This window comes from Periplaneta americana, chromosome 8 (assembly GCF_040183065.1).
Source record: "Periplaneta americana isolate PAMFEO1 chromosome 8, P.americana_PAMFEO1_priV1, whole genome shotgun sequence".
In the NCBI taxonomy this organism is placed as follows: domain Eukaryota; kingdom Metazoa; phylum Arthropoda; class Insecta; order Blattodea; family Blattidae; genus Periplaneta; species Periplaneta americana.
In genome coordinates, this window is record NC_091124.1 from 141195900 (window position 1) to 141221452 (window position 25553).

Genomic DNA, 25553 nt, shown 5'->3' on the forward strand with positions numbered 1-25553 from the left:
GCCTTTGTATGCTTTGATTCAAAATGAAGATAAGTTATACCTAGGTTTTTATTCAAATTGTTGTATCACTTCATTAACATCATTCCCAGGTAAACTGATTTATAGAAAATAAATATGGACAAAATCCGTCAAATAGGAGATATGGTAGTAGTAGTAGTAGTAGTAGTAGTAGTAGTAGTAGTAGTAGTAGTAGTAGTTGTTGTTGTTGTTGTTGTAGTGGTGGTGGTAGTAGCAGTAGCAAAAAGGAATATCCTTTGTACGACATGAAGACTCTTGGGCTATGGGGAGACGAAGGTACAGTTCCATACTTTCATGACCTCATCACTGCAATCAGATGGTGGGGTTGGCATTACTCTCCGACCGCCTTTACTCAATTTGACAAGAGGCTGAGTGAACCCCGGGAGCGTTCTGGAAGTTTTGGCAACGAGAAAAATTCCGCTACTACGCGGATTGAACCAGAACCTTCCAATTCCTAGCCAGTTGCTCTACCAACTAAGCTACCCGGCCGCCAGTAGTAGCAATATTACCAATAGCAGCAGCAGTAGTAGCAGCAGTAGCAGTAGCAGTAGCAGCTCTAGCAGCAGTAGTAGTAGCAGCAGTGGCAATAGTAATAGTAACAGTAGTAGTAGCAGCAGAAGTAACAGTAGTAATAGCAGGAGAGTAGTAGCAGTAGCAGTAGTAGTAGAGGCATTTATTGTTTAAAGACGCTTCAGCTGTAGATTATTTAGCGTCGAAATTTAAAGTGTGCGAGAAATACATGTCATGTCAAGGATTTTACCTCCTTCTCAAATCCATCGTCTTCGTTCAGGTTTTTAGCCCGCGAATCTCGGATCAAACTGCTAACATAGTAATCACAGGACTATCGAGGACATCAGTTGAGGAGAAATCACGAAACAAAACTAATTTTATTGCCTCAACTAGTCGTTCTCTTGTGAACCGAGGTCGCTTATCCTCTGATTATGCGCACTGCCTTCTTTCCAGGACTTATAAAGTATCTTACTTACTTACTTACAAATGGCTTTTAAGGAACCCGAAGGTTCATTGCCGCTCTCACATAAGCCCGCCATCGGTCCCTATCCTGTGCAAGATTTTATTGTAGGGATTCGTAACAAGCTGTTTTTTACGGTGATGGGTTGTTAGCCCTTCGCCCAACCCCCAAGCTGGAGGACCACCCCTTATAAAGTATCTATGCGACAAAACGTTTTTCTAAGACTGTACATCTATTAGGTATCAGGCAGTACATCTCACTTGACGATATGTGTCAGACGAAGAACAATTATTGTTTTACACATCTGAAGTCTGATTAGTGTAATATGTAGCTAGTCAGCTATGAATGCAATGGAGAGGAAAAGAAACTGGTTACCCTACCTAATTATCTCCTGGCCTAGTGCCTCATAATTGTGCCTTGTTGGTATCACTTGTGAGGTTCAGACATGTCTTCGGACAGTTGACTTAACAACAACCATTAAAAGGTTCTTGCGACTGAAATATCATTTGATTTTCATTGACACACTGACGAATTGCCCTCGATTAACCAGGGTTGGGCGACGGAAATACACAATTGGAATTATATTTCTCAATGCCACACCTCTTCACCCAGAGTAACATCTGAATGAAGAGCTGAGGCTCTTGTAAAAAGTTATTAAAATGTTTTGATTTTAGGAAATTCTATTTAAAATACGAGTAATTGGTCTACCGTGAGATCCAACGAGCGGTGGAGTTTTCAGCCACGCACACAAAGTTATGAATGTTGTGGGATTCCCGCCATCAGTCAACAGCCCAGTTCGGTGCAGGGGGAATGTATTGGTCGCGTGTTGTGTTCATTGTGACATTATTTGTGAGTATTAGTATTTGGCAAATAAATAAATAAATTTGGCTTTCACTGTTGCACAGAGAATTTTTATTGTGAAACATTTAGTAAGAAAGAAAGGTTACAAAAAATTGAAGCGTCGTTTTAGACAAGAGTATCCGGAAACACGAGTTTCTCACAATCGTACGCTTATAAACTTCTTCATAAGTAGAGATCTGCGGAATCCGTGTGTAATACAGAAGGGATGTTGAAAACAAAAAAACTTATGGACCGAGAGGTTTATTCGAGTGCAGTCCTTTATAGAAATGTGGGAGAAATGTTTGGAAGGAGAGGGTAGACACTTTCAGTAATGCATTTAATTTTGGTAAGTAGGCCTAATGTCATAATTCATTTATTATTTACTAATCTCGCATCCTTCAATGTTGATTAATTCAATTTATTATCAAATACTTCACTTTTAATTGGATCTCCCTGTACAAATAACTTAATGTTTTACATACTTCTATACAAATTAATGCCAAATCAATAGGAGATATGCCTAAATATTTTTATGTACCTCAGTTGGTGTGTTTAAACATTTGAGTGACGTATCATGCCCCTATGATTTTGAGTACGTCTCACTGAGCGCAAAATCATGTATGAATGAGTAACAGTTGACTGCTTTAATCACAGCCACATTGTAACCTCGCCGATTGCAGTCAGAAGTTCATACTGAACAATGGGGGAAAAACGAATGGTGGCGTTATAGCCCAGTGAATTCCACCCCTTGATAGGACACAGCGCAGATATACTGAAATACTTTGTCGCTCTGCTCAGCACTGTGAATTGATGTAATAAGTCTGTCTATCCTCTCGACTTAACATGGTGTCACTCTCTGACGAAATGTCAAAAGTCATTTGAAAGACTGATTAAAATACATGACTCACGTTCCCCTATGATAGCATTTTTTCTTATTTCCGCAAATTTGTAAAAGTGATTCGATTAAAACGATTGTTCCAGTAGATAAAGTTGTGTGATTCTATGAAATCAATCAGTCCTAGTAAAGCACTTTTGGTCCACATATGTGGAGTAACGGTCAGCGCGTCTGACCGCGAAACCAGGTGGCCCGGGTTCGATTCCCGGTCGGGACAAGTTACCTGGTTGAGGTTTTTTCCGGGGTTTTCCCTCAACCCAATACGAGCAAATGCTGGGTAACTTTAGGTGTTGGACCTCGGACTCATTTCACCGGCATTATCACCTTCATCTCATTCAGACGCTAAATAACCTTAGATGTTGATAAAGCGTCGTAAAATAACCTACTAAAAAAATAAAGCACTTTTGATTCATTTTAAAAGAAATTCTAAAAAGTGACAGATGTTTTGAGAGAAATTCCTATGGTTGCTACAGATACCCCTAGCAGGAGACTTCGACCTAGGATACCTAACCACTGAAGATGTCTGCCGCAGTAGTAGACGAAATGTCTGGGAACATCTGCATCAGTAGACCACGGCATCTTAGCCCGAAAGCTCCGTTTCAACTAGACAGCGGCCGTGAAAGCCTACATGCTAAGTTGCATGTAACGTCAATACAATAATTTGGCTAATGGAATTAGGAATTGAACGGGTTACATCAGCTCCTTGTTTATGCGGATGACGTGACTATGTTAGGAGAAAATCCACAAACTGCAAATCTGGCTTTCAGGTAGAAGCTTCCTGTACAGCAGCCTTGCATAATTTCAAGGGAAAAATTGTTCCGGGGCCGGGTATCGATCCCGGGACTCTTCGCTTAGCGCATGAATGCTCTACCGACTGAGCTAACCCAGGAACTATACACGACACTATCACAATTCTTCCCTTTATATCCACACAACTCAAATGGGTTGACCAGACGCCAGAAACCCAACTTTGAGTGCACAAAATTCTGCGTGACTTAAATTGTGGCTTTTTCTTAACGTACCTACAGTAACGAATATTATACAAATCTGGTTTTCAGGTAGAACCTCTCTGTAAAGCAGGGTTGAATAATTTCAAGGGAAAAATTGTTCCGGGGCGGGTATCGATCCCAGGACCCTTCGCTTAGCGCATGAATGCTCTACCGACTGAGCTACCCGAAGAACTATACACGACACCGTCGTCACAGACAATTAACATTTATGCCTAATTCGTATACTGTTTAAGCACATGGCAATAACCCGTAAATATTTTTATTGTTATTTATCCATCTGTATGTGAGAAATGCCAGACTTGTATTAACTTTTTATAGTTACGAATGTATTGTGCATGCATCTGTTTCCAGTCCATGTCAAAGCACTACTGAAGATTTTTAAAAATGTATTGCAAAAAACCCTTCCCATGGATTATAATAAACTCGTCGAAGTAAATTATGTAGCATGCGGACTTTCTTTGCATATAAGAATAAACTCGTACACATAATTCAGTTTATCATATATGAAGCAAAGATATCAATTGTAACCTATAGTAAATCGAATTACGTCAGTGTGATTTCCGTTTCACAAACTCGTTGATTTTTTTCTGTTACTGTTATGTAGGTCTAATATAGAAGTTACCGTTTCGTGTCAGAAATGTCACTTAAAACACAATGGAGTATAAAACTTCGCTGCCGATAAATTCTGTCATATTTTAAGCGAGTGAGTTGTGGAAAGGTTTCTCCAAAATACTTCGATTCATACGCATTGATCGAAGGTCTGAAAAGTATAATCATCTGTGAACTTTTTTATTTAAAATCGCCGCTACATTATAAGATATTTTATTTTCTTCATTTCACAATGACGAGTACCTACTTGACTGGCGTCATACATACAAACATTCCCTTGCAGAAGTGGCACACGTTTACTGTTGGTCTGCATAGCACCAGTTGATGATAGTTAATAGAGCAGTGATGGAATGCCAAAAGGGAAATAGGCTGCACACCAATGCAATAGATCTTCTGGCTCTTACTCAGTACTTCAGGAGTCGTTCTATAATTCTTTCTGATCTTGCTAACGTGATTCATTCCATTCTATCTCTTTGTTGATCCTATTTTATTACAGACTGTATCTTTAATTCTTGCATTATTATTTTTTTGTTTGAAATCACATTTTCTATATAACCTGCTGTACATCTTATAAACATCATGTTTTTAAAGAATACAGATAAGAAAGACGTTATATGAGTTCTAAAAAGTAACTTATGTGTTCCACAACTTAACCCATTAATGCTTAGTGGCAACTTTAGTTGTCGTTTGTTTAAAAAAAATTAATAAACATATTATTAAGTTGACACTACTTTTGTGAGGCAGAAACTGTTCTAGATGTTCCCGTCATCTCAGACACAATCCTTCATTTCAAAGTCAATTGTTGTGGAGTGTGGGGTTAGGTACCTAACAGCTTACAGCAATAAAATTTTGGAAATTGTCAACATTTTTTTCCTCCATTACTGTATCTTGTACAATAATGAAAATTAGTATGTATAAAACACTGTCCTTCTGTTATATGAAAAAATATTTTTACGATTTAAAAAACATTATTTATACTTTTTCTTTAAGTCAGTTCAATGTGCAGTGATGAAGCTTTTTCCACATAATTCAAAAACTATCCAACATTCTGTGATGAAATTTTTTGTATGTATTTATGCATGCCATATTTACAATACGATGCAAAATCACTTCTCTACCTTTGATAGACTGTCTGATAAAAAATAAAATCATTTAAAAATGGTCAAATATCAGTATTTTCTTCTAATACAAAATAAAAGAAGTGTTACTTATTAAGGAATGTAATTGGAAGAGCATGATATTGTAAACATGAGTTTCAGCAATAAAATAAAAGGGAGAGAATATGAAAAAGTTAACAAATTTATGAGTTATGAGGGAAACGCTTCATCACTGCACAGTAAACTGTCACCATTTTGAATTTTGAAAAAAAAAATATATGTATATATATAAATATTTTTTTTGATCATAATTTTTTTCATATAGCAGAAGGACAGTGTTTTACACATACTAATTTTCATTATTGTGCAAGATACAGTAATGGAGGAAAAACATGTTGAATATTTCCAAACATTTTATTGCTGTAAGCTGTACCTAACCCCTTAACATTCCAATTTCCAGGTACTTCTTGAAGAAAACAGCGTAACGTAGAAACAATTAACTATTCGTGTGCTGGACGTTATTTCTGCGGATTACTATTACGCTGCAGTGGCATTATGAATGAGAAGGCGTGGACAATTTTGAGGTCAGCGGAAATAATCACGTCGAAAATAGAGTATACCTGTGCTTGCCTACCACTACTCTGATTTCCAGGGCTCATCCTCGTCAACCATCTGTTGAGGTGTAGGCAGGAAGTCGGCAGGAGACACGAACACATCCTGCTCAGAAATTACCGTCTTCTGCGTTATATAACAAGGGGTAACTTGCATCATTTCCCTTGTGTACGTGGATACATTCTGACGCCGGGACCTTGTTTCTAGAGGTGTATACAAACTCTCTGAATCAGGTTTGCAACAGCGAAGCTTTCCGACTGTTTACTACTACGTTATGTTTTGTTTCACCCATATTGTGAGAATTTGTGTAAAAGAATTGATTGCCACTCAATTTCTGCATTTAAGAAATCCAACTTCTTTTATACCTAGGTAAAGTTAATTCAGTACAACTCTCGAACATAAATTAATTATGAGTATGAGTGTACTTTAAGTTTCATACGGTTTTTAAATGTATGATATTTGACGCTTAACCGTTATTAAAAAAATGACTTCGTTAGTAGTTATATATAAAAATGCCTTCAAGTGAAACAAAGTTCTATTTACTGCATAGGGCCTATGTGTAAGAATAATGGATGTAAAATACAAATGCCTGCATAAACAGTAATATCATTCGCAACATGATAAAGGAAATGAATTATTACGAAACGCGTAAAAAGTACAATAGCGAAAAGATTTGTCTTCTTCGAGAGATTTTTTTACTTCACTGATTTTTTTTTTTTTTTTTTTTTTACCTTTACTTACCGATTTGTCATAGATAACTGGGTAAATTAATATCATTTTGCAGCATATAGACAAGTATGTCGTGAAAGAAACTATATGAAATAAAGAACTAAGCAATTGAATTAAACATAAAGGAAAATACACAGGAATTAACAGATATTATATTTTCTGAAAATTAATTATCCTACTATATTTTTTTTGTTTTAGTACGTTATTGTACGACGCTTTATCAACATCTTAGGTTATTTAGCGTCTGAAGGAGATGAAGGTGATAATGCAGGTGAAATGAGTCCGGGGTCTAACACCAATAGTTACGCAGCATTGGATCGTATTGGGTTGAGGGAAAATCCCGGAAAACCCCTCAACCAGGTAACTTGTCCCGACCGGGAATTGAACCCGGCCCACCTGGCTTCGCGGCCAGACGCGCTAACTGTTACTCCACAGGTGTGGACTATCCTACTATAATTCTAAACATATTCTGAAAATTCAAATCAGTAATTAGCCTGCAGAGTGTTCGCCAGGAAACAGGTTTCACTCAGGTAGGTACCATTGACTTTTTATTGTTGTAAACGAAGCGCAACTGCCCAGCAAATAGTGTGCAGTTGCAGTGGGTGCTCGAAGTAACCTTAAAGAAAAACTCAGAACGGCCAACCAATGCCAGACTCGCAAAAATCCCAGGAGTAGCAGGAATCGTCTCATCTGCAACCATAATTATGTTTCTCAATTAAGTTATTTTCTCCCCGTCATTCACGGCTTGTCGCACATTAATGGACCCAGATGACGACCCTACAAGAAAAATTTCAGGATGGTGAGGTCTGGTGATCTTAATGGCCAAACAACAGACCCACAACAGCCGAACCACATGTCTGGATAAATGCTGTCCAGGAACTCATGAACGTGAAATGTCCTGGGAGACAAAGATGTTGAAACCAACGCATGTGTTGTCTCACTAGTCTACTAAGAGATACTTCTTCAGGCACAACAACTACGTGATGCCGACCTCATATTGTCTGCAAGAAATATTCGTTGTGCCCCCCTCCTGTCACTCCTTAAAATTTTTGTATTAACTTTTGAATTACTGTGTATACAACGAAGAAAATATGAATGATTCAGTTCTTGTTATTTCATCCAGGAAATTCAACATTTCAATCTCCCTCGCTAATGTACAATTACATCATACGTAAACATTACTTGTGGATCTCATTTTTTTCAATTTTAGATTCATTGATGTGTAATATCTGAATATCTTACGTATATTTTCAGCATCTAATAAAGCATTTATTAAATCCACTTGACCTACAGCAAGACGTCGAGAAAAGCAGCTTCGCTTGACTTCTTATACTAATAGAGTCATTCTTGTTTCTTTCAGAACAAAACAGAAGAAGGAAACTTCGATGTGGGTTGTGAGAACGAGTGTAAGATTGAACAGGTAAGTTACCGGGTCGCTCGATATTGAATGTTCTTGGAAACCAAGTAAGATTAAGTTGGTTCAGGAAATGAGAATTTCTTGCTTTGACAACGGCTAAAAAGAAATAAAACAAAACTAATGATCGATGTCGTAATAGTCTCTGGCTGGATTTCACACACAAGATCGTTGGTATTCAGTAAGACTACACACAGATGCCAGATCAGTACCTCTTCTTTGGAGCAATAATTGAGAACAAATAATTTTAATGGTAAAAAGTCCATTATTTTGAGAAAAAAACTAACTCTCAATAAATCACAAGGTCACTTCTAAGTAATGAATTAATTTACCTACAGCAATAGAACTTGTTTTTTTTTTAATTGGGCTCTTTTAATAAATAATTATGTAATGCAGGTAGTCAATACTCGTCTTAAAACAAAAGTCGATTAAAGTCTAGTAACATTTCTTCATCAAGTGCGTTATAAATCCATAACCATTAAATTAATTAGAGTGTTTAGGTTGAAAATACAACATAGAGATGACAGAATCCATTATTATAGTTATATCAGCATAATGTTATCGTGTCCTTTAATCCCGTTACTTTTGTATCTTATTTATCATGTTTTTCCTTAATTTTCACCCAGACATGAAAATGTAGTGTCATCAACCAATGTTTTGGAATTACTTACAATGTGCTTTTGCAACGTTGGAGAAATTAAATTTCCATGCATGATTGCAAGGACATAAGATATTTTAGATTTAGATTTATTTATTTATTTAACCTGGTAGAGATAAGGCCGTCAGGCCTTCTCTGCCCCTCTACCAGGGGATTACAACTATAACATGAACAATAAGATTACAATTAATATTAAATTTACAATTACAATTACAATAAAAATTAAAGTACGACAAGAATACCTGATTAATGAAAGCTAGACATTTTATCATAGAAGTTAAGAACAAAGAATATTTTTGTATTTACTAAATTACAAATTAAACCTACAATAACAAAATTCTATAGTGATGAAATTACCGGATATTGAGATATTTTGTGGTAGATTAAAAGAACTATTTACAAGAAACCATGTCTGAACGAGTCTCAATTACTGACCAAGTGCCTAGTAAGTTTGCGTTTGAATTGAATTTTATTTCGACAGTCCCTGATGCTAGCAGGTAACGAATTCCAGAGTCTTGGCAGGGCTATTGTGAAAGAGGATGAGTATGAGGAGGTGCGATGGGATGGTATTGTTAGTATTGTTTCATGGCGAGAGCGTGTGTTCAGATTGTGGTGGGAAGAAAGGTAAGTGAAGCGAGACGACAGGTACGAAGGAATAGAAGAGTTCAAGATTTCGAAGAGAAAGAGAAGTGAATGTAAATTTCTTTTCTTATCTAGTTTAAGCCAACCTATTGCTTCCAGGGATGGGGTAATATGATCATATTTACGAACATTGCTTACAAAACGTACACATAAATTATGAGCACGTTGAAGTTTCATTTTGTTGTCGCTGGAAAGGTCAGTCAGTAAAATGTCAGCATAGTCAAAATAGGGAAATACAAGTGTCTGCACAAGGGACTTTTTTAAGCAAGAGGGAAGATGAACATTTATCCTTTTTAGCACATGAATAATAGAATATACTTTTCTGCAGGTTTCTGTGATTTGCATATCCCAGTTGAGATTATTATCCATGTGAATGCCAAGATTTTTTACCGAAGAACTGAAAGGGATATGCACTGTACTTACTTTAACGGGGGAAATGTCGAGGTGCTTTACAGCGTCGGTTTGCCGTTTGTGTCCTAATATGATTGCTTGTGTCTTTCCAGGATTGATATTAAGATGGAATTTCTTTGTCCATGTCACAATCGAGTCAATGTCTTTGTTCAATTTATCTATAGCGTCATTTATTCGATGTAAGCGGGAAGAGATGTAGCATTGAAGGTCGTCAGCATACAAGTGATAGTTACAATGCCTTACATGAGATGTAATATCACTGACATATATTGTTCAGCACAAGATAATTACATTCAAATGCATATCTCGTGGTGTGGAAGAGAAGGCCTGTTGGCCATAACTCCACCAGAATAAATAAATAGACAGACAGACAGACAGACAGACAGACAGACAGACAGACAGACAGACAGACAGACAGACAGACAGATAGATAGATAGATAGATAGATAGATAGATAGATAGATAGATAGATAGATAGATAGATAGATAGATAGATAGATAGATAGATAGATAGATAGATAGATAGATAGATAGATAGATAGATATATAGATAGATAGATAGATAGATAGATAGATAGATAGATAGATAGATAGATAGACGGACGGACGGACGGACGGACGGACAGAAAGACAGACAGACAGACAGACAGACAGACAGACAGACAGACAGACAGACAGACAGACAGACAGATAGATAGACAGATAGATAGATAGATAGATAGATAGATAGATAGATAGATAGATAGATAGATAGATAGATAGATAGATAGATAGATAGATAGATAGATAGATAGATAGATAGATAGATAGATAGATAGATAGATAGATAGATAGATAGATAGATAGATAGATAGATAGATAGATAGATAGATAGATAGATAGATAGATAGATAGATAGATAGATAGATAGATAGATAGATAGATAGATAGATAGATAGATAGATAGATAGATAGATAGATAGATAGATAGATAGATAGATAGATAGATAGATAGATAGATAGATAGATAGATAGATAGATAGATAGATAGATAGATAGATAGATAGATAGATAGATAGATAGATAGATAGATAGATAGATAGATAGATAGATAGATAGATAGATAGATAGATAGATAGATAGATAGATAGATAGATAGATAGATAGATAGATAGATAGATAGATAGATAGATAGATAGATAGATAGATAGATAGATAGATAGATAGATAGATAGATAGATAGATAGATAGATAGATAGATAGATAGATAGATAGATAGATAGATAGATAGATAGATAGATAGATAGATAGATAGATAGATAGATAGATAGATAGATAGATAGATAGATAGATAGATAGATAGATAGATAGATAGATAGATAGATAGATAGATAGATAGATAGATAGATAGATAGATAGATAGATAGATAGATAGATAGATAGATAGATAGATAGATAGATAGATAGATAGATAGATAGATAGATAGATAGATAGATAGATAGATAGATAGATAGATTTGGGATAAAACCTATTAATTTGAACAACTTCAATAAGAAATTAAGTATATCTCTTTCATCTTACAGTCAATTGGGGTACCTTTCATGTGTAAGTATAACTCTGTACCATTTCCTAATTTCGATTCAAATGATCGAGTAGCCACTCATTTAAGATTCTCTTAACAAAAATGTTGCAAATAGAACACCAGTCACTTGAAATATTTGTTGTGGTAAAAAAATAAAATGTTGCAATGATGTACATAAATACTGTAAGGAAATGGAAAATCAGTAATTCAAAACATTTCTTGTACAAGCATAATATTATAAAAGAAAGTGAAAATACATGTACCCAACACCAGTCACTTGAAATATATTTGTACAAGAAGTATAAACCTAGAATATTGTACAAAATATTGTAAACAAATGGAACACCAGTCACTTTACTTTTTTTTTTAATGAGTAGAAACTTACAATGTTGTAATAATATAAAGAAAAAGAAGCGTCTGTTCATTGAAATATTTTGTACAAAAATTAAAAAGTTAAAATATTGCACAGAAACACTGTAAACAAATGAACACCAATCACTTAACATAATACAAAAAATTAAATTTGTACTATTACACAACTTGCAAACAAATGTAACACCAATCACATGAAATATTTTTATACAAGATATGTACAAGAAATAAAAGTTGCACTGTGTACTGTATACTCGTATTATACACTATACAAAATCAAGAATAGTGTCATATTGAGGAAGAAAACCTTAAGTTGATGGGAAATGTTGAAAAATTTAAATTTTCCTGTATATATAGCTGCGAAACCACAAAGGCCATTACAACCCAATCACCGAGAAGGCCTAAATCTTCACTGACAGGATGTTATGCCCAATAAAATTAAGGAAGTTTAATATTCAGAAACACTTGATTTATAATAATGAAATCATCATTTAAATAATAATAATAATGATAATAATAACAATAATAATAATAATAATAATAATAATAATAATAATAATAATAATAATAACCCTCGTAAATGGTGCCTTCTTGTGAGGTTCAGACTTGTCTTCGGACAGTTGACATAACAACAACAACAACAAATATAAAGCCAAAATCAACAGATAAAATTAATTTTAATTCTAGAGATGCAAAGATATGATTTTAATACCTACAATATGAATTCAGGAACCACAGAACACCATAAAGATGTGATTCTTAAAAGTGGAACTTAATACTTTCGTGATAAAAAAATAACAATGACAAATTTTAAAAAATCCCCTTTTCCTCTTTTTCAAGAATGAATTAAATCCTGTTTCGAAGCTTTCCAATCTCTTCATCAACATGTAATTCACAGTTATAAATAGCCTGTAGAACGTTTATAGGATATGTGCTTTCTTCAAACATATCGGTACCGTACCTAAAGTCTTGGAATTAGCAAGTTCTTCCATGAAATATATTAGTCGAAAGCTGAATGAGAATTATGTAGAATGCAGTGACTCTTTTGCTAACGAAACTAAAGTTTTATTTTTTTTTTTTTTAATTTTTGTACAGGGTGGCTGTACACTGAAGATAGACTCACGTGAATAGAAAAGTTTGTCCGTTATTTATTTGTTTGTTTCTTGAGACGAGTTCGTGAACGTGTTGAATGTCAGCATAGGCCTAACTGAAGCAAACACATGTGCTGTCTTCGATCTTTTACTTTTATGTTTGTGACGGCATTACCAGTTTCAGGACAACAAGCGCTATTGTTGCTGTATGTTTGAGTACATAGTTGATTGAAATATTGCACTGTGTGCCAGTGTGGAACTGTAGAACTAGCGCGACATTGTCCAGTACGCAACACCTACAGGTGAAAGTGAAATAATCCTGCAGATTGAAAAAGAACGATAGGGTAAACTTAAATGAACAGAAAACGTAAATTACGTTTTGTGATTACAGGCACGGTTGATTAGAAAATTGACTTGGAAATTTCAGCAATCTGGCAATATCGCCGTTAACACACTGCTCTTTCTTCTCGTAATATAGATGTAAGAGGTCAACGAACTCAGGTCTGTCTGCCTTTGTGAACTACTTCCCATCCCCCTTTCTGGCTACAATGTTGCAGGCTGGTCGCTTCAAATTAGAGGATTTTATATTAAGCTTTAATTTTATGTGAAAACCGTCCATGATATTGAAATACGCCAGAGGGATAAATGATTCTGCGTTAGATTTTCTGTCGATATGGACAAAAATCACAATCCTACTCGCAATAATTACCGAATAAGAGGGCGTCAAACATTTGGGAAGAAACATTTTTTCTTCTGAAAAAATTATGAACTTTCAACCAATATCGTATTACATTTTTAGTTACATACAACATGAGCTATTAGCTCTGAAAATCTGCAGGATTATTTCACTTCCACTCAATTCTTAACTACGCATTCCCTATAATACTAGGTCAGTTCATACAATGTTTCTGAATACAACTTCTGGTAGTATACATTTCAGATACATTCTATTTACATGTTGATTTCATTTACTCGAACGTTTTTTCCTGATATTTTTCGTTATTCATTCATTTCATTCATTCATAGTCTTCTGTCCAATAGTAGGTCTTTCACTGCAAACCCAGTGCCCTCCAATCTTTCCTATTTTCTGCCTTCCTATTAATCTCCGCATATGATCCATATATCTTAATGTCGTCTATGATCAGATATCTTCTTCTGCCCCGTTCTCTTCTCCCGCTCACCATTCCTTCCAGTGCATCCTTCAGTAGGCAGTTTCTTCTCAGTCAGTGACCCAGCCAATTCCTTTCCTTCTCTCTGATCAGTTTCAGCATCAATTTTTCTTCACCCACTCTTTCCAACATAGCTTCATTTGTTATTCTGTCTGTCCATTTGACACGCTGCATTCTTCTCTATATTCAGTTTCAAATGTTTCTTGTCGCTTCTCTTCACTTCGTCGTAATGTCCATGTTTCTGCCCCATACAACACCACACTCCACACAAAGCAATCCACTAGTCTTTTCCTTAGTTCTTTCTTCCAGAAATTCGCAGAAGATATTCCTTTTTCTATTAAAAGCTTCCTTGGCCAGTGCTATCTCCCTCTTGACTTCCTGGTAGTAGCTCATGTTACTGCTTATAATATACCTCAAGTCTTAATCACTCTTATTTAGGTCTAGTTTTTTCTCGTCTTGTTATTTCTAAAACGTGTGTGAGGAAACTATTCGTTTCTTGCTTTTTACGTTTAATATTCTCGTTCCATTTCCGGACAAACACTAATTTTGAGACAATATAGGCTACATATGGAACGTTATTTTAGTGCTCTTTGGCTTACTTATTCTAACTACAGTTAATTTCAGTACATTTTGCATAAATTTTTATGGAGAGGTGCACAAAGTGCTTTTGCAATTAGAGGCTTCTACAAGAACGACAGTTTTGAGACCAATAGTCGTGAATTTCGTCATTCTAGTTTATGACGCCATGATCCCGTTCCATCTGCTCATGCAACTTACATTTTCATCCATACAAAATTGAGGTAGTACATCAATTAAAACATGGCAATATTCTCCACCGAAAGACTTTTTGTAAGGAGATTTTAAATCACATGAATGAAGATGAAGACTTTATTGACACTTTGTGGATGTCTAAAAGCACATTTCCATCGCAGTGGTAATCACTTAAGTGGCGTTCTTCTCGAGAAATAATAGACAGACTATATGTACTTTATGATCTCACGTATGCTATTTTGAAATATATATATATTCTTGAGACAATAAGTAATTATTTGTAATAGCCAGTTCTTGTGCCGGGTCCTGTATTTCCATTCAGAATAAGAAATATAATATTAATAATAATAATAATAATAATAATAATAATAATAATAATAATAATAGACCTAGAAAAGGCGTTTGACAGAGTGGATTGGAACAAACTGATAGACATCCTAAAGAAAATAAGTGTGGATTGGAAAGAGAGGAGGATGTTCAGTAATCTATGAAACAAGTCAAAGTCAGGATAGGAGAAGAAATGTCTGAATGAAGTGAAATAGGGAGAGGAGTACGACAAGGATGCCCTTTATCATCTACACCAGAGGTTCCCAACCTTTAGAAATTTGTGAGCACCAGCACCATGAAATCGAATAGGTTCAATAGGTCTATATGAGTACAACAATAAAATAATAAATAAATAAATAAATAAATGTGTATATATATATATATATATATATATATATATATATATTTAAAACACTCACCAGGATAATGATATCTTTGAACTTTAATGTTACTTAAAATTTCAGTGATATCCAAGAAGAAGTCGCTTTTAGCTACACATAAACAACCCTCTGTGAATTAGTTATTCGCAATCTTGCCTTGTTCTTGAGGTATTTTATAAGTGAGAAAGTTTTTTCACTTAGATACATTGTCACGACCATGACCAAACATCTGAGAGAAACAGTTCTTAGTATTTGGAGCCTTTTTGTATCTTCTGTTCCCCAAAGGCTATGAAATTCTCCTTTTAAGCAAATATTTCATTGCCGAGGAGGACTGGAGACCTATCAGTTGAAGTTGCACACGTGCAGCCATATTATTTGTTGAATAATTTTTTATTTTTCAGATTAATTCCACACTGTATTTAAAAGGGTTATAGACTACACATGAAATACGAGAACAATTATCAGGTCTCTAACTTATTATAATGGATAGATAGAAACATTATTTATTTCGGCGTGTACTACAAAGTTTGAATTGAAAACTCAACCTCAGGTGTATTCCTGATCGGGAGCACATTTACCTGCATGATGAGAGCACGAAATGTCCTTAAGAGAGCACCATGATGCTCGCGAGCACCAGGTTAAGAATGCCTGCTCTACACAGTTCAACATATACTTGGAGAATTTGGTGAAGAACTGTTTTCAGAACATAGGAGGGGTAAAAGTAGGAGGAAGAAGAATAAAGTGCATAAGATTTGCTGATGGAATGGCGCTGTGAGCAGAAGAGGAGATAATACTAAGGGATATGCTGCTGGAGCTAAATGACAGCTGTGAGCAGTATGGAATGAAGATAAATGCAAACAAGACGAAGACCATGGTCATAGGTAGAAAAATAAAGAAGGTAAACTTGCGAATTCTAAATGAGGCAGTAGAGCAAGTGGACAGCTTCAAATACTTGAGATGTACTATAAGAAGTAACATGAGTTGCAGCCAGGAAGTGGAAAGGAGGATAGCAATGGCCAAGGGAGCTTTTAATAGAAAAAGGAGCATCTTCTGCGGACCTCTGGAAAAAAACTAAGGAAGAGACTAGTGAAGTGCTTTGTGTGGTATGTGACATTGTATGGAGCAGAAACATGGACATTACGACGAAGTGAAGAGGAAACGAATAGAAGCATTTTAAATGCGGATATAAAGAAGAACGGAACGTGTGAAGTGAACAGACAGAATAAGAAATGAAGTTGTGCTGGAAAGAGTGGGTGAAGAAAGAATGATGCTGAAACTGATCAGAAAGAGAAAAAGAAATTGATTGGGTCACTGGCTGAGAAGAAACTGCCTACTGAAGGATGCACAGAAAGGAATGGTGAACGAGAGAAGAGTTCGGGGCAGAAGAAGATATCGATGATAGACGACATTAAGATATGCGGATCATATGCGGAGATTAAGAGGAAGACAGAAAATAGGAAAGATTGGAGAATGCTGAGTTTGCAGTGACAGACCTGCCCATGGGCAGAACACTTATTTATGTAATAATGGCTTTATTTAACCTGGCAGATTTAAGGCCGTAGGACCTTCTCTTACACTCAACTTGCTTATATAGTTGAACATACAACTGTATCGGATTTAAGTAATTACATATGGATTACGAATCACTTAATAAAATCATAAACCGATAATTAAAAAAAATGTACACAATGAAAATAAAAGTAAACACATTGGAATGCATATTGGTATTAAATTACAAGCAAGTATGATTCACATAATTAAACCAAAAACCGACAATTGAATGAAATGTACAGGATAAAAATAATAAAAGAATAAAATAATAATAATACAAAACAAACACAGTGAGACACATATTGTGTTAAGTGATAAATAAACACAAATTACATAATAAAATCATAAACAGACATTTGAATAAAAAGTATACAAAAATAAACACTGCGGAAAACATAAGCATTAAATTAGAAGGAAATACTATTTACATAGTAACAATATAAAGATAATTGAATTAGGCCCTAAGTATACACAATTAAATAGACCTAAAGAAACAAAAAATAAAATAAAATAAACACAGTGGAATACATTGCATTAACTGTTTACAACGCATTAAGTCTGGCAACTCTTCATAAGATATTCTTCTAATTTACCTATGGTACTCGAGTTGCTTAAAATGAGAAGTGAGCAACAGTAAACTATTATGTACAAACTCAAAAGATTGACGTGACTTGGATATCTACAAGAGATGACAAACCAAAAATAAAAAAAAAAATATGATTTTTTTCTCGCTCCTGAAGTAATAAGTGATTATTATGTTGATGATGATGGAGGAGACAACAATGACAATAGCGGAGGTGAAGATGAAGATGACGGAGACAAATAATGACTAATATGACGATAGTAATGGTGGTGTAAGAAAACCAATTAAATACACATTCTATTTCCCAGCCGCCTACGAGCACTGTAAATTAATTACAGAACTGTTCAAGAAGGAATAAAGTTTCAGCTGACCATAAGCTTAAAATATTATCAAGTTACTGTAGCCTTTGTAAGATTTCTTGTATCTCTCTTTGCGTACGATTGACATCACATGACACCAATAAATTCGAGACCTTTGTATTCGGATAAGTGGCGACGATGAAGGCAGGCAAAGTGCGACATCAACTCTCAGGATATAGTGAACTGTATGTTTCTTAGTCTGAACGATCTTACTAGTGTCTGACGTGATTGAACACTGGAGAAGTTTCTGTAAGAAGCCAAGATAAAACATTATAATTAGATTCTCATCCATATTTTATGGATCTGTTTTATTTGCATAATAAAATTAAACTTCATGGCCTGGCGCAAAACAAGCACGTTCTTTGTCTTTGGTGTGCACCTCAAAGCTTTACTTATTTTCAAAATCACATGAATAAATAGTTTGTTTATAATCAGGTTAAATAACGCAAGTCCAGAAGTTAAAAATTATATTACGAAGAAATAAAATAATACAGACTATTTAAGAAATGATTCATACTCATGTTCTTTTGTAGAATTTGTACAACGCCAATGAAGTAATTTATATTTATAATTGTTAGAACAAGACGAGTCCTATGACAGAATTCAGAATTTGCATTATGGAGAAAGGAATTAAAAAAGTAATGGTGAATTTGTGCCTGTAGTGAGAGACACGTGTTTCTCTTGCAAAATTTATGGAGTTGTATCTCAAAAACATTTACTATAGGTAGGATTTTCTGTTTTTCTCAAAACAAATCATCTACAACTCAAGTCATTTTACAAATTACCGAATTAATTTACTACAGATGGAGTTTTCTTTTTTGTTCAAAATTAATGATCCGCAACTCATATTGTTTTGCGAATTAATGAGTGAATTTATTGTATAAAAATGGTGCTCGACAGGTTTTCTCGAAATACTCCCGTTTCTTTTGTTACCAATCGATTAATTACTCGTGTCATCATTACTATCACTCTAATTCAGGCATGCCAGAAATCAGACTCTAAATGTGCAGTTTTGTGCGCGGATCGCCGGTCTGAGCAGACTGCATCATTCGAGCGTTGTTCTTACCCTTACTTAGCTGGAGGGGTGTACAATAATCTATTCTGCGCTTCTAGGGTTGGTTTGAATAGAAATTTGGTCATTATAAACACACTTAGCAGAAGGAAAAAAAAACACGGTTATTATCAGTGTCTATATTTGACAATTGTAATACAAGAAACTTTAGGCTTACTCAGTTATACTTCACAAATTAGTGGTTTGTAAAGCATAATTTACTAATACGATTTTATATCGTATTTGAAGAAAAAAATATTGCAGTAATTTCGAAACAATAAAAAACGAACAAGTATTTCGTTTTACGTAGTAGGTACTAATTATTTTAAAGTAATAGACCCTACTCTTTCATTGTTCGTCGAGCATTATTATTTATTGGGACCATTGGTACACAAATGTTGAAGAAAATATACTCCCAATTAATTACATGGAGTAGGACATTGTGAAGTTTTTACACTGAAATAATTTCCTTGCTGTATGTCAATATAAATTAACATTAATATTAATAAATGATATAAATTAAGCTTAGAATTTAAATTCACATATAGTTTATTTGGAAAACGTGAGAGCAAGTATCGACAAGTTGGAAGCGTTACTGAAAGAAATTAAAAGTGTAGTTCACAAGCTGTGAAGCGACGATATCCTATTTATGTCAGGTTTAAAGGTTTATTAATTTAAGTATATTAACATAATATAGTGACGTGGGATGGAAAATTTGCCATTATATATTTTCCCAAAAAAATGTTCCGCCTTGCAAATAGTTGCTTTCTTCGCTCCTTACAACCTTAAGAGCCTCATATATATTCCTCACTATATTCTCATCACTTACCAGCTTATGAAATGAAAGTCTTAAGTCGTCTAATTTTTTATGGCTGTGTTAGTACAGACTACAAAACAACGCCATTGTCAAGTTCGTTTTGCCGTGAGAGTACTGATTAAGAAATAAGTGCTGGCAATATCATATTTTGAGAACTTTACTAATCTGATCTAAACTGTCACAAGACTATTACCTTGACATGGGCTGATGAAAGCCTTTCATTTTAAAATAATTATTGCTAGCTGAAGAAAACATTATAACAATTACGTTATATGATTCGTAATTTCTCTTCTTTATTATCTGTGAACTCCTCACTTTATTTATCATAACTCATTCACAGACATAGCCAAATCAGCACCCTTACTGAAACTGTGTTACTGAAAGAAAAGCTGACATGCTGTTGCAGGTCTGTATAGCCCTGTCGCATTCCCCCCCCCAAGACGATTCACTCCCTCCAGGTAGGGGAATAGAAAGTGCACATCGCACAGAGACTACTGCACAATGTGCGCGACTGCACAATGTGCAGGGTTTTGGTATGTCCGCTCTAATTAAATGATATAAAACGTAAGTTCTAGATTTGTATGCAGTTATATTACGCATTCAATTTCAGGCGAATATTCTACATTGTATAAATGCAAGTTCCGCAATTTTGGAAGTCTTTTATAAATTATGCTTGCATAAGACTATTAATTTTTAAAATTGAAAGTATAAGAATGTAATCACTAGGGCTGAGTTTATTATGACCTAAAAATCTCCAAAATATGCAGTATAAAATATGCACTTATGACTTAAAAATTCCAGAAATATGCACTACAACATAAAAATATGACCTAACAATATTATAATTAGGTAATAATTTCAGTTGTAAAATAAATTAGTAAATCAGTGTATGCCAATGAACTATTTATTTAGGAATACAATACACATGAGAAGCAAGCTAAAGTATGGAATTTGATATTTAGTAAGCTTTTTATTTTATCAGAATTATCAGTAGTTGGCGTTTACTATCATTTTTTCGCATGCTTCTTTTAGTTCAGTTTATGAATCCTGAGTTGCAATGTACAATGAATACCTTGCGCAAATTTTCAAATAAACAAGATTTCCTATTGTCAGCCAACAAAGCCTTGTACTTCAAAAATCTTATTTCTACTTCATGTGATACAAGGGGAGCATATTTAAAATGGGCAATATCATTTGAATCTAATTCTGAGTCATTAAGTGAAAAATTTTCACCCGACAAAATCATTGAAATGGAACACAATGTATGATACCCTTTGTTTTTTTTCTAACATCTTATCCATTTTATTTGACACTTCTTGCCCCACTTTACCACAAACAACATCAACGTTATTCGAAGGCTTTTTCCATTAGTTCTATCTGCTTCACTAATGGCGCTTCTGATTGCTCCAAAGCAGTTATAGCAGCAGGAAGAAACCCAAAATTGAATTTGATATATGAAAGTTGGCCTGAAATGTTGGAATTAGACATTATTTCTTGGGATAGTCTATTTGAAGCGGCTTTCCTGCTGTCAAATGAATCAATGATGTTTTTTACAACCTTGGAATTCTGGCAGTAATAGTTGCAGACATCAATCCAGGATCCCCATCTTGTCAAAATGGGAGAAGGCGGCAAAGAAATTATGCAACACGTGAAAGGGCTTTCAAGAAGACCTTATTGATACACCCAATTAATTTATCAACCTCACTGAATTGACTACGAATCTCTTCTGCAACTCTGTGCAAGACGTGAGGCAAACAAGTCACAAGCACCATTTTACTACATAATGCTTTTTATGAATCTGCAGCTTTCACCATATAAGGCGCAGCAGTACATTGTCATGCTGAACGCCTTCGGTCCTTATGACATCCATAGACCTGTCGAACAGCTTGCTAATGATGAAAAAATAGCTTTTTCTAAATGTTCACAGTTTATTAGAAAATTTTCACCTGGGCCATCTTCTTCCAAAGTTCCCACAATAACATATGCAATGTATCTTCCCATAGAGTCTGTGGTTTTATCAATTGAAACCCATATTTTTTTTTATTTTGTCTGATCTGTCTGGAAGAAACGGGAAGAGATTTGCCTGTGTATTTTTGAAAGAATTCACGAAGTTTTGGATGATGCAGTTTACTTAGGGGAATGTCAACACAAAGGAAGACTGTGCAAAGTTCTTCACAGAATGGTGAATAAGATTGGCGGGATTCCCCTAGGAGCATTTGCTGTGTGTGTGTGTGTGTTTTTTTTTTTTTTTTTTTTTCATTTTCAATTCGTTGTACACCACGTTTGTGTTTTTCTGTTCTCACAAGCTGCTCAACGTTAAATGTTTTCTCCGCAGTTACTCTTACGTCACACAGTTTACAATACAGTACATTTCCATCACTCGAAAACACTTTCTCACCATATCGAGACACTAACTGTTTTAATTTTACTTGAATACTTTGCTTCGCTTTTGGCATTTTTCCTGTATACTACAACACTTTCGACTTCAACAAGATTCAATATCTCAATGAGACCCTTCTGCAATCCGATACCCAGATTATAAAGACAGGCTCCAGTAGGTACCTGCTTGTCGCGAAACAATAGGCCTACACAAATATTTGTTCACTAAGGGTAAAGTCCATATTGTGAATTTAAACGAAATACGGGAAGAAGGAACATTTTATCATTTTCCAGGAAACAAAGTGTGGTATGCAATTCTGAGAAATTTAACATCCTATATGAGCATGGAAGAAAGAAATTGTATGAGAAAAGTTCTTTACTCCTTAAAAGAGTGAAAATATGCCGAATATGATCATTAAACTACTAAAATATGCTCTATCACATAGAAATGGTGAAATATGCATAAATATGACTTACCAAAGTACTTTAAATCAATTAGTTTTTTTCGTAACAAGCATTTATATATATTTAAGGAACATATCAGTCTTACCAAAAATATATGCTACATCATAAAATACCTAGCCCTAGTAATCACATATAATTATATTGGGATCTCAACACAATATGATTTTATAGACGTTTATTTCGTTGATGAAGTTTCAAATGTTTTGGTTCAACATTTTCAGAGATATTTCTAGCTATCATACTTATGTTACATATTTAGTTTTTAAATTTTACTAAACTAATAATACTCTGAAACAATATAAACTTCCTGGCTTTAAGTCTAACTACTTATTGTTTTGTGAATACGTGTCGCAAGTCTAATAACTGTAGGCGTATAACTATAAATACTTGGCTTATATACAATTATTAGTTAATAAAGGTTACAAAATGTTGCTTTTAAGATTTGGGGTCCCTTAACACTGTTACAGGTGTTGTATTATATCTCTGTCGATGGCTGACCGCTCACTTTTAAGTGGCTTATCTTGGTCGTGGGCGTTAGAGTACTAAAAAGGAAAACTAAAAGATATCAGGTTTCCTTCATTCTACCACCTGTCTGAGAATAATCTGAGCATTATTTTAGACGTCACATGAAATAAATTAATAAAGTCCGCAATACACACTTGACTTAACTTATATCCTGTTGTTGCTAGGTGGAACATAGGGCAGCAGTGAAGTTCTCCAGCGTACTCTGTTGCCAGCCATCCATTTCACCTCTTTCCAGCTTTTTCCACAACTCTATATTTCCTCTTCTATTGATCGTTTCCATGTTTTTCTAGGCCGTCCTCTCTTCCTTACTCCTTGTGGATTCCAATCAATTGCAGTCTTCTCAATAGCTCCATCTGGATTTCTCAGCGTGTGACCTATCCTATTCCATTTTCTTTGTTTTATTTGGTAGCATATTTGTGATTAGTTAGTTCTTCTCCACAGTTCTTCATTTGCTATTGTTTCCGGCCATCTCATATTTAGAATATGCCTCAGACATCTTTTGACGAACGTCTGTATCTTTTTGTTTATTACATCCGTAATTTTCCATGTTTCACAACCTTAGAGGAGGACCGATTCCGCAATACACAGCAAAGGGGAAAGAAAGGAGTGGGAAGGATACCCAAACAGCTTAACTTAGAACGAACAAGTGATGACTAAGGGAAGGGAGTCATGCATTAGTCCTCCACCCTGCTTGTGTGCTAAGGATTGAGTCGCAAGTTGAGAAATGCCGAACACTGCTTTAGACAGACTTTTTCTAACAGATTGTTACAACCGTTTGCTATCTCTCTTCCTCTCTCCGTGAACTGTGATGTTGCACAGAGGCAGAGATAATACAAGGTTAGTAGTAGTATTAAAACTTCGGAAGTTATTAGCGTCAATATTCAACACGGGCAAGAAAAGCCGACCGACACATTCTTTCCGGAGCCCTCTGCTAGGGACAGGGTTCTTTTACTTGCTGTAAAGCTCCAACCCTGTCGGTCATTTGTCTCACTTCGATTTTCGCCGTTCCGTTTGAAGGAACATAAGACAACTTGGAAGGGATGGGACTCACACTTCTCTCACAAGGAAACTATGATAAGTATTTCGTCCCCTTTAAAATTCGTCGTCCTCGGCCGGGTTTGAACCCGCGAACCTCGAATCCAACGGCTGACATGATAACGACCGAGTACAACAGGAAAATTCACAAAAAGTATGACAATATTACGTGAAACCCAATAATTATTCGTAGCAGCTGTTTGTGATAGACCTCTTCTCAGTTCAACAACTCCAGATATAAAACAGTTTGTCTGTCTACTTGGTTACCGACAATTTTATTGTTCCACAGCTTCATCTTCAGTTAGTATGACTCAAGAACAGTCGAAGCCTCTGGGTTGATGGCGCCGGGGCAGCGGCCAGCATACCCTCAGCTCTTAATAACACATTATTTTGTTGTGGGAAGGGTGACTGCGTGATGACGCTACAGACCGAACTCCTGGAACTGGTCAAACAATGAACAGACTCAACGTATCTTGATATAAATTACAGTTTCGAGAGTCATCGACGTCTCGCTAGCTCGTTATCATCATCTTGTATGTTTGTGACACTGTGAAAGTGTGTTGACACTTCAATGTCATTCGTTTCGCAAGAAATTCTCTAATGAACGACACTAAGTGAGCTGTGAGGTCTTTATATGCGTCACTGCAAAATTATCGCTCGAGATGAGTAGAGTAAAGGTTTATAATGTCAAACATGACAATATGTGTACGAATATTTTCAAGTTTCCTTTTTTAGACAAAGTACCTGGAAGACCGAGGATCGCTCGGTACATGAGTGCTGAGGGCATAAAAATGTATTTTGCTATGTTATTTCCAAAGATTGTAATACTTAAATAAGTCAAAATCAAGATTAATTACGTAAGACGTTTTTAGACAAATTAATTAAGAATCAATAACAAAGATGAATGAACAGTTTTTTATTAGAGTAAGAATCTTTGAAACAAAATTATATTATTTTCTGAACATAAAACACAAAACATAATAATTATATATTATAAAATAATGTATGTATCTGGAAGACTAAATATCGTTCAGTTAGGTAAGACTGAGGGCATAACAATTTTAAAATTTTCCATGCTATTTTCAAAGATTAAAATTATCAAGATTGAGATGAATCGAGAACCTTATGCTCTGTAGCTGTACGGCTGTTGTCGGGGTAACTATCACCGTTTTCTTTCTCCATAGTAGAGTTTCAAGGCAATTCAAAATCTC

At 35.1% G+C, this 25553-nt stretch overlaps 1 protein-coding gene across 3 annotated transcripts in view; it reads left to right on the forward strand.

Annotated features, from left to right (window-relative positions):
• The window catches only part of sev (receptor protein-tyrosine kinase sevenless), a 526422-nt gene that overhangs the window by 88550 nt on the left and 412319 nt on the right, over nucleotides 1-25553 (forward strand). For all 3 annotated transcript variants that reach the window (XM_069833737.1, XM_069833739.1, XM_069833740.1), the window contains exon 2: nucleotides 8141-8200. In XM_069833737.1, coding sequence (XP_069689838.1) covers nucleotides 8141-8200 — 60 coding nt within the window. The remainder of the gene's footprint in view (nucleotides 1-8140; nucleotides 8201-25553) is intronic.